Source organism: Salmo trutta, chromosome 23 (assembly GCF_901001165.1).
Source record: "Salmo trutta chromosome 23, fSalTru1.1, whole genome shotgun sequence".
NCBI lineage: Eukaryota > Metazoa > Chordata > Actinopteri > Salmoniformes > Salmonidae > Salmo > Salmo trutta.
The window spans coordinates 11203216-11214603 of NC_042979.1; the positions used below are offsets into that span (position 1 = coordinate 11203216).

The 11388-nt window shown below is 42.7% G+C and overlaps 1 protein-coding gene across 1 annotated transcript in view; it reads right to left on the reverse strand.

Annotated features, from left to right (window-relative positions):
- The window catches only part of amacr (alpha-methylacyl-CoA racemase), a 48869-nt gene extending 47627 nt beyond the window's left edge, over positions 1 to 1242 (reverse strand). The window contains exons 1-2 of the mRNA XM_029708913.1: positions 1141 to 1242; positions 481 to 738 (exon numbers count right to left, since the gene is read on the reverse strand). Of these exons, the coding sequence (XP_029564773.1) occupies positions 481 to 727 (247 nt within the window). The 5' untranslated portion in view covers positions 728 to 738; positions 1141 to 1242. The remainder of the gene's footprint in view (positions 1 to 480; positions 739 to 1140) is intronic.
- Between the last annotated feature and the right edge of the window lie 10146 nt (positions 1243 to 11388).

Consider the following 11388-nt stretch of genomic DNA (forward strand, 5'->3'; position numbering starts at 1 on the left):
AGGAGAGAAACTCACATTGTAACCCAGCACAGCAGTAGTTCCATCACACGTTTCACTTTGACGTGTGTTCTGAGCAGAATACATGTGGGAACAATCAAACTGTGTATGGGAATCCCTTCCTTATTTACGACTTGGCCAACACCAGCTGGTGCATACAAATGCATTTTCTTACACTGTAGAGTACATCCACTCCCAAACAGGCCGTGGTGGACATGTAATGTTGCTCTCTTCACTTAGTAAATGGTTGATAGAGTACACGCATGCTCACATATTATGGATGCAGGAGTTACTGCTGAACCTTCAAAAGTAAATTTGAATTACAAACCTTTAACCCTGACTCTCATCTCTTATCGCCTGTCAATAATTGACCTATAAAATAAAGTGGCATTCAATAACCCCATATATCTAGTCTATAAGGGGGAATTTTCACAATTCAGTAACTGAAGTATTCAATGATATCCAAATATGAACATGGCTGACCTTTGCGGAAGGGCTCGAGGATGACATCTGATTGAATGCAGAGTCTTTTCAGCACAGCTACTCCCTCTGGCCTCTTCAGGTTGATCGCCACCGAGCGCTTGCCTCGAGCCTGCGTGTCCATTGTCATTGCAACCTTGGTCCGGTCCACTCGGATCACCTTGGCGCCAAAGTCAGCCAGAATCATGCCGCAAAAGGGCGCTGGGGCCAGGCCCGCAAGCTCGATGACACGCACACCAGCAAGCGCCATGAATGGAACCGCTGTTGAAAGATTGGTGTTCTGATGTATTTTATGTGATGTAATGAACATGCTATTCAGTGTGACAGTGTGCGGTTAGCCTATCATAACAATTAAATCATATGAACACCTTTATTAACTATATATATTAATTACATTTTGTTACATGCTACTGTGCATTCAATATAGCTTGATAAAAGGTTTTGTACAATATAAATCTATTCAATGACTGCCGCGGACAACTTACAATGAATATGGGTCATAGTTCACTTGGCAGAGTTGCTTTCATCACTATCTAGGCTAAGTTCTCTTTTGGCATGCTATGTAGATAAATAGCGAACACGCAGTACATGTGCCAATGTTTAAAGTATTCAATTATAGTGTTTGGGAATAACTCTATTTCATAGAAACTCAGAAACACCTACCTTTGCTGGACAACAACAAAACTCAACAAAATATTTCTGACTACGGGTACTTCCTGATGACGTCAAACTCCTGGTGGTCCATGGGAATTGAGGTCTTTAAAGAATCACTAAGCGTGGGGAACTCATATTAGACAGTTATTAGTTGAGAATAGAAGGCATAGCAATAGCGTATTTTTGTAGGTACTAACGGAGGCCATAGTCTGATTAATCAAGCTGTAATACACAATTAACTGGTATACAACATGAAACGAATGCTTGCAAATCGTGTAAATGTTCCTTACAAGCCAGAACGTTGAATACAATTACATTTTAACTTACTTTACCGGTATGCTGTGCGCGTTGTCCTTCAGCTGACATTTGGGACAAAATATCCACAAGAATGTATTGTTTATCGGAAGAGGAAGAGGCGAAGCGAGAGGTTATACTCCGCCAAAAGTATGTCCAAGAAAATACGTTTTTGTATGGAGGTCAATGAGTGTCGAATTTGTTAAACATTTTTTATTGCTCATTTGCTATGTGGGGCTTATTTGATCAAATAGACGTTTTGTAATAATTAGGTTATTACAAATCCACTGATATAAGTGGACGAAATTGGCATTTCGGCAACTTTGAAAACAAAAAAATGTATATCAGAGTTGTGCCTGTTGTCATAGAGATAGATAGAGGACTCGTTGTGGATACATTTTAGCACCGACATTGCCATTGAGGCAGGGCTGACAGCTTTTGAAGAAAGCTTGGAGTGAGAGTTGCTCTATGAATTTCATTTCCCCCTGGCACAACCCCTAGACAGGGGATCTGGGGGTCTTCCCCCAGTAAAATGTTACTGTTTTAAAGCTAATTTCCTGCCATTCTATGTATTTTGACATGACAGAGGCCTATTACCAGGGTGGAAAATAAAACAAATAAAAAACACAGGTCAGGCGTATTACACATGCTTTGAACAATAAATCAACACTCAAAATGTGAAAACTTTGTTACTTTGGGGGATGAAATTTTAAGTATGCTAATATTTTTTAAACATATTTTTAGGTGGTTTGACACTTTATTCAGACAGTAATTACATGAGATGGGGAGACAGACAAATGGAAGAAACAGTGGGAAGGTTGGAAGTAGGGACTGCTCTCTGTTCTCAGGTGGAAAGCTGAAGAGTGTTACTACTAAACCAGGCTCTGCACAGGAAATACTACTATTAATGGTTGATGGCAGTGGGTAACCAAATCATAGATTGCAATTTCCTTGTCCATAGACTGCTTTCAAGGTAAGGACACAAACATTTTGGATTTTGTCATTTGAAATAGGGCTGGAAGAAAATCTTGCTTGCTCTCCAGGAGGGTTGGCCAACCCTGATCAATGTTTCCAAAGTGCTTGGTGTTTGAAAATGTTCTTGTTATAACAATACTTTTTTTCTCAAAATCACCCAGCCTTCAAGAATAATCGAATGAATATCAATATTCAGGTGGTTTATGCCTACTAGTTGAAGCTCCTTTCCATCATCTTACTCTACATATAAATAATATGATGTGTTTATGAGTTGTGAGTCCTCCTACCATCTCTGCCTAGCTTGTCCACAATACTAAAATGTCAAAAATTATACTTGAGGCCTGGAGCATTTGATATCCAACGCTTATTTGTATGAGTTATTTAAAACTGTCCATGGGTGGCTTCAACAATACTTAGCCTCATTTAATTCATTTTCATTTTCCAGGCCTCCCTTGCGCTCGAAGGCGCAAGGCTCCCCAGTATTACACACTCCTGCCACCATCATTACGCACACCTGCCTTCCCCCTGTCACTCGCATCAGCGATTATGGGACTCACCTGGACTCAATCACCTGTGTCATTACCTCCCCGGTCTAGTTCCCCGGTCTGTTCCCTACTTCATCATTGATTGTCATATGTCCTTGTATACCCGTGTGCTAACACTGCTCCTGTCTTGTTTCATGTCTGTTCCTGATTAAATGTTTGACTCCCCGTACCTGCTTCTCATCTCCTACATCGGTCCTTACACCCTTCTAGAATCAAATGTACATTTTTGGGTTCACAATCTGTTTGACAAAATTATTTTTGTAGTTACTCGTCAGGTTACCCTACCAAACTTCCCTGCTAAAACATACTGTAGGTCTGTCTGTTGCCTTTTCATTGGTCTAAATGCCAATCACCAAATGAGGGGACTAATGCAAGTGTGGATTAATTTGACTGTAGTACATGCTGTCAAAAGGCTGCATTCTGCAATAGGGATGGGAGTAGCCTAGTTTTGTTGGCAACATTGTACATAATACAGCGCTACCATGCTGCACTTTTTACAGTTTTATAAACTCAGCAGAGAGTTCTCTCTCTCCATTCAGCTCCACACTAATCTTGAGGGGTGTTTCTTTAAAAACGTCATATGCTTCAATGTATCGCGGTTCACAGTGCTGTGGCAGGACAGGACAATGATAGAGGTTTCCGCTCGTGATGTTAAATTGCAGGTTCAGATGCTCGGATTTCAAAAGGATTTGGAGCACAGTTGAAAATTTGACGTACTGACTATACAATGGAATAATTAGAAAAATAAAAGCAGTACTTTTCAATGCGTGAGATATAAGGGGTGTGGCGTGTGAGCGTCAGAAGAGAATCAAATGTCTCCTGGCCAATGCATCAGAGTTGGCAGCTCTGTTGAGGGCTTCCACCATTTTAAAGTAGTCAACTGGGTGAGTTGAGTTGGTCGCAATCAGCCAATGAAGAAGAAGAAAATGTACTACTTTAAAATTGAGATAGTTTGGTTAGCAACATTGAAACTGTCACAGATGCTATAATTGAGCCCCACAGTGGACACATCATAATACCCATAAAACCTAGCAATCAAACAAGGAAATGGTTCCAATCCTTTTTCCAACATTCATGTTATCCATTCTGGATTTGAGAAACACTTCAAATAAGGGCTGTGTTTCGTGTAGGCTTAACCTGGGGTTACATTTTGATAACCGTGTAAATCTCTCTTGGACAAAGTGACTTATCAATATATTCAGCACTATTTACTCTCAGATTCGAACATGCTAATTAGCAATAAAGTAGACTTCATGCAAGACTACAAATCCATGCAAGTTCCAGCCATCTCTAGCTGACACCTTAGCTGTCAGCTAGCTAGCTACTTTGATCCAAAACGAAAGATACACTGAGTATACCAAACATTAGGAACACCTTCCCCACCCTAGCTTTCACCTGGATTCACATGATCATTCTATGTCATGGAAAGAGCAGGTGTCTTAATGTTTTATATACCCAGTGTATATTGAAAATGTTAATTTACTGATCCATATTTTGTTTAACTAATATTTGTTGTCTTATTTATGCATTTGGTCTTGTCTTGTACAGAATACTATCCTAGTAGCAGTCAGATATTTATAATGTGCAATGAATACTTGTCACGTCCTGACCAGTAAAAGGGGTTGTTTGTTATTGTAGTTTGGTCAGGGCGTGGCAGGGGGTGTTTGTTTAGTGTGTTTCGGGGTTTTTGGGCAATGTTCTATGTTAGTATATTTCTATGTCTGTCTATTTAGTCTATTTCTATGTTCAGGGTTTTTGGTTTGGCTTTCAATTAGAAGCAGCTGTTCTTCGCTGCTTCTAATTGGAGGTCATATTTAAGTAGGGTTTTTTTTCACTGTGTTTATGGGTAGTTGTTTCTCTGTAATAGTCATTTGTCGGGTCGGGTCGGGTCTGGTCGTCGTCGTCTTGTTTTGCTTCTTTAATAAATAAGATGAGCATACACATTCCCACTGTGTTTTGGTCTACTCCATACAACGAACGTGACGATACTAGGCTATTTTTTTGGGAAAGAAGCTATATAGCTAGCTAGCTACCTACCTAGATGATGTTAGCGACATACCCTTATTTTACCAGATCCTATTTAGCCGGTGGAGGTCTTTATTTAATCTCTTATAATTTCTGCCAACTATATGAACAAGGTGAAATCTATTTCAATTCATGGTGTCAGAATGTACTGTTGTATTAAAGCAATTCAGAACTATCTTGTTGACATGTTCTGTTGCAGTTTCAAAGCCAGATTAAGTCATTGCAGAATGTATCCATAATCATGAATGAACAAGCATATTTATTTGGCAAGAATGCACCTAGTCACCCATCAAACACAGGACCTCCAACAATTACATTGTTTAAAAAAAATGGAAATAGTAAATAATGCCTTTTATACGCAACATATAAACATCTGAATTTAAGTAAACATTCATCAGTGCCACAAACCTGGGACATCGAAGAGCACCATTTCAACCAGCATTACTATCCAAGAGCGCACAGATTCTTCTGCTTTTCCATTTTAGGAATTAGACCAGCAAAAATAAGACAAAATGTAAAACAGCATATTGTGACTTTGGCTGGTGAGTTACAAATGGAGAAACTGGATGTGTAAGGTAGGCTTTATATAAAATACTAGGTCAACTCCAGCAGAAACAGATACACACTTAACAGACTCAAAACAAGAAAGCCATGCCTAAAACACAGCTATATCAACACAATTCTTGTCAATTTAACAAGTCCATGGTGCTGCTTTCAGTTGTGAGCAGCACATTTAACACTGCATTCAGTCTGAACCCCAGAATAAGCAGGAGGATGACAGCATTACACAGGTGAAAAGACAGTAGCAAAATCAGTACACCACAACACTTTTAAATGTGTTACTGAATCTATATGCTATCAAATCAGGAGAAGAACAAGTGAAGGAAGCAGCATAGGGAAAATGGGTGAAGGTAGGGTGGGTTTATAGAGATAAAAAAGAGAGTTCCAAAGTGTCTGAAGTTGAGGGACCATAGGGCATAAAAGGCATAGTGTGGAATAAGGGGTAGGTAGAGAGATGGTTGGCCATGGAATAAACATACAATGGGGTGCTGGTGTGCTTCTGCACCCTTTCTAGATCGTTGTACCAAATATCCGGCCCATGTCCAGTCATACTCGGGGTCTCAGCGTGTGCTTGAATGTCTTCGGGTCTGTATTTCCTCCCTACCTTCTTTCTGGCGGTTGCGAGAATGTGTGTGCACTGTGGACGCCAATCAAAACGTTGAAAAAAAATCTAAATTCACTGTGTGTCTGCCTTGATATTCCTCAAACCCCACAGACCTCCTCTTGCGCAGTGAGACCCAGAAGTGACCACTTGCTTACGGCAACACGTTCTGCTGAGGACACCCAAACCAGAGTGGCCACCCAAGGAGCATGATCCTCTCTGGAAGTTTCTGTAGCTCTGCTTGGTATATTTAGCCTACATTGGCTATTGGTTGAGACTCAGGACCCATTCTAGATTGGAATGTCAGGGTGGGCAACTGAAATGTGAATTGGTCCAAGTTGGAGGTAATAATGTATTTAAGTTACAGTTTATTAAGATGCATGCATACACCACACCAAAAGCTTGATTTTATGGCTGTTTTAAAATTAATTTCCGGCAATTCTACATAGTAATGATTTATGTTCACTACTTGGCCAATTGATTTGATAGCATGTCTAATCGATGCAAATACATTCTACGAATTGATAGTTAACCTCTCTGTTTTCTTTATTCTGTAATAGGGTATATTGTAAACATATGTTCAAGCTAATCAAATCAAAGTGTATTTATGATACAGCGTGTAAGCTACACAATGCAATGATATTATGCTATATGTAGGCTATTTATACTTACATTAGGCTAAAGCCTACAAATAGCTATACCAGGTAGTGGTAGGCTTATTATGCTATACTGCTAATTATTGTTGTTTGTTCCTGAACTGGCCGAATGACAGAGCTATCCTTCGGCTTTCCGTCAGCACCACAAGTTGGTTCAACTTCTTTAACACCATTGCACCATCCTGGTGCTGTCCTTTCAGCACGACAGAGGGTGCTCCAATCCCTTAAAATCTAATCAAAATCTGTTGTCTATGCCTAATAGTCATACCCACTTATTGATATTATTACAAATAGAAGAGTATCACTTTTCACAATGGTGCTTGTTTAAAAAGTTAGATCAAAGCTGAATCAAACTCTCACAAGGTCACATTGTCACAACGTCCACAGGTGGCGCCTCTCCCCGTTTGGGCGGCGCTCGGTGGTCGTCGTCGCCGGCCTACTAGCTGCCACCGATTTCCTTTTCTGTTTCGTTTGGTAATGTCTGGTTAGGGTAGCACCTGTTTTGTGATTAGTAATTACTGGGGTATTTAGTCTGTCTGTTTTGTGTGTGGGGTTGTGCGGGATTGTTTCGTGTCTGTTGTTGTAGGTTGGGGGATAATTTTTTCTTGTCCTTAAGAATACGTTACGCGTTTTTGCATTAGGGTTGCTGGGCTGCGTCCCGCTACATTCCTAGACTGTGTTTGTCTTACATTTACATTTACGTCATTTAGCAGACGCTCTTATCCAGAGCGACTTACAAATTGGTGCATTCACCTTATGATATTTGTCTTGCTTTGTAATTATTTTTACCATGCCTTGTCGGTTCGGTTCTTTGGACTTGCATTCTTCATTAAACGTGTTTCACGTACCTAAGTCTCCTGCGCTTGACTTCACCCCTCCTGCAGAACTACTTTTGACAGAATCCCGCACCAGAAATGGAGTCAGCGGGAGCCGAAGAGCCAGCCCCGTCCGTGAGGAACAGGTCACCCAACACGCCAACGTCCTTCATCGCTTGGGGGCTGCGATGGATCAGGTGTTGGCGCGCCTGGAGAATTGGGAGAGACGTGCTCATCCACCTACTCCAGCTACTGTCCACCACCCTGCGCCCCCCTCAGCGACGACGGAGTCCAGCCCGAGTGGGATTAAGCTCGCACTCACGAGGGAGTTCGATGGGACGGCCGCTGGGTATAAGGGGTTCCTACTCCAGCTGGAGCTGTACCTGGCGACCGTTCGCCCCACTCCCTCGGGAGAGGAGAGGGTGAGTGCCCTCGTCTCTTGTCTCACGAGTAGAGCCCTGGAGTGGGCCAATGCCATCTGGGAGGGTCCAGATTCAGCCAGGGACGACTACCTGGAGTTCACCCGCCGCTTCCGGGCGGTATTCGATCATCCCCCGGAGGGCAAGGCGACGGGTGAGCGACTGTTCCACCTGAGACAGGAGACGAGGAGCGCACAGGACTTCGCGTTGGAGTTCCGGACCCTAGCCGCTGGAGCGGGATGGAATGAGAGGACCCTCATTGACCACTACCGCTGTAGCCTGAGGGAGGACGTCCGCCGGGAGCTGGCATGTCGGGACACTACCATCACCCTGGACCAGCTCATCGATCTGTCCATCAGACTGGACAAACTGCTGGCTGCCCGTGGGCGTTCTCCTCGGGTCCTTTTCGTTCCACTTCCCAGTCCTCCTGCTCCAACGCCCATGGAGATAGGGGAGACTGCAGCTAGGAGGACACACTACCGACCGGTGCTGGAGAGGTTCGCCCAGGAGTTCAGAGGGCAGGCAGAGTACCACGTCAACATCCCAGGTGAGTCAGCACCAGTCTCACCCAGAGCCCCCTGTCGGCCACATGCATGCCGTAGTTTCTTTTCCTGAGTTTTCCCCGCACTCCCAGTATAAGGCGCTAGTCGATTCAGACACGGCTGGGAGTTTTATGGACCGTGGGGTCGCCCATAAGTTAGGGATTCCCCTGATCCAGTTGGACCAACCCTTCCCGTGCACGCCCTAGACAGTCGACCACTTGGGTCGGGCCTAGTTAGGGAAGTCACTGCGCCACTGATTATGGTGATGCGGGGGGTCATGAGGAGCGTATCATCCTCTTCCTCATTGACTCCCCGGCATTTCCGGTGGTACTGGGAATTCCCTGGCTAGCCACTCACAATCCCAAAATTTTGTGGAGACAGAGGGCTCTTAAGGGGTGGTCGAGGGAGTGCTCGGCCAGGTGTATAGGAGTTTCCATCGGTGCTACTACGGTGGAGAGTTGTTAAATGAATTTTATATCTTTGATGATAATAATCAATTCGCCTTGACTAATGCCCAAGGTTTGTAAGACAATGGGTTAAAATAATTAGGCAAGGACTCAGCTTTCTGCAAAAGGTTTCTGTAGCTTTATTCAGAGAACGTTCTGAGGTCAGGATAACAAAACAGTCATTATATAGTTCTTGCTTTCTTACGCACATGCATTTACACACAAACTGTTGGTGACCTGCTTCCCCCACAAACTTCTCACACTCTTTATCACTATCCCGAGCTCGCCTGTTCCTTTCCCTCAAGATAAGAAATGCTTTGAAGCTTTCACTCCCAGGACCATCTGTCTCCTTGTGTCCCTCGTAATTGCATATACACATTCCTTTCCCTATCACATGGTTCCTGAACTTTCCAGAACTAATCAAACTTATCTATCCCTACATTGATCATTACATTGATTATTCATTAACCATTCTGTATGACTAATAATTCATCATGGTCTATTGATTCATTTACCTTTAATAGATAATTCTCTTATCAATTCCACCCTTAAATGATTCAATAATTCACCATGATTTGATCAGATGCTATATGAGAACCATACTAATCACACGCTATATGTAAATGCAATAATCACTCGCTACATGGAAATACATCACACACTATATGGAAATACAATACATCACACTACAATGATTTAAACAAGTCCAATACATGAATATTCATCCATTACTGTCCTAGGCCTATTTCCAATTATGACACTTCTGTTTAGGATTTTCATCATAATTTTCATTTAAGGAACAGTGTATCTAAATGTTGAAAATTGTTTCATCAAACATTGGCTCCTCGTTGTCGAAAGAGACGGAATCATCTCCCTGGCCTGGAGGCCCGCAATCGCCATCCCACTGATCAGAGCTCGGAATCGGTCCATATCTCACCATCTGCTGCATCATCGATCTCTCTCTAGAGTCCTGGTGATTAAACCTCTCACACATGGGACGAGACAACATCCACACAACACAAACACACTCATACAGGTGAAAGCAGCCCATAATACAGTTCTTACAACACTTTTCCATTTCCCAAACATGGGCTGTGTTATCAGGAATGTACGTGTAGCACTGAACCTAATCATTCTACCTACACTGCCCTCTTCTGCCAATAACATATCGAGAGTCAGTCTATTTTACCAGGTCATGAGGGGGGTGGTGGATAATTGGTCAGAGAACCTCTTTACTGCATCCCCGTTTTCATTCAAGAATCTCTGTTGATTATAAAATATGTCATTAATCCCATCCACATTTTTATTTATTGTCAACCACCAAAATAATGTAGTGTTAAAGCCTTCACATATTTGATTCATAGCTTTGTATTCATCTGGAACTTCCCTGAGGATGCCAATAGCATCCATCTAGACAAAGCTACTCCCATCCTGGTCAAAACTCCTCCTGTGCCTACTTTAGCCTCCTATAACTGGCCTCTGATGACTAACTTGACTTGGTTGGACCTATAACCCCAGGGCGCAAGTTCCTAACCACCCTTTGTGGTAATTTCCGTCGTATGCGTCCTTTGCTGGTACTAGCCCACCCTACATCAGTTATAGGTGCTGTGAGGTTAAGAATGTTCTATTCATCTCTCAAACCTAAGTCAGTCACATCACCAATTACCTTTCAGTCATTAAAATCATCTAAGTTCTCGGTGCCATTCTTGTATCTATAACACTGGTATTCATCCGTAATTTAGGTGAACCGAGGTGGGTTGGCTGAGTACTTCAATCTGGCCAACCCCAATTCCTGTACAGTTGTCTTCTTTCCCAGGAAATTGTTTAATTTTTACCTTAAATCCTACATCTTGATCTTCTTTGACTCCTTATTCTGTAAGTCACTCATCAGTGTATTATATATTTTATCTTCTACTTCTTCTCAATGACAACGGTATCGTATGCTTAGTGCCAGAAGGTGGTGGATCTGAATGTATCAGTCAGATTAGACTATGATGCAGCTCAGAGTCTCTACTCCTCCCAAAAACCGCCAACCCTCTCCTGCCCTTAGTCTCTCTGCTAGGTACCACCCCATACTCACACCTCTAGGAGCACACACAGTGATGAACGGTCGGGATAGGAAATCTTCGTTAAGGAGGTAACCCCCGGACCCTGTTGGTATCGGTTCTTCTCCTAACTCTGTGTGTGTGATCAACAGTGTTCATATGTGTACATACCTCCTTGCAGTGGGTAACGTGGACCCAAGTGACTCTCTCAGCTTTTGTAATGGCAAAGGCAGTGGTTTAACAGAACCTGGTATGGGCCTTCCCAACGGGACTGCTTCCAGTTTCCTCAGGGACTGGATCCACACCCAGTCTCCTAGTTGGATTGAGTGAATC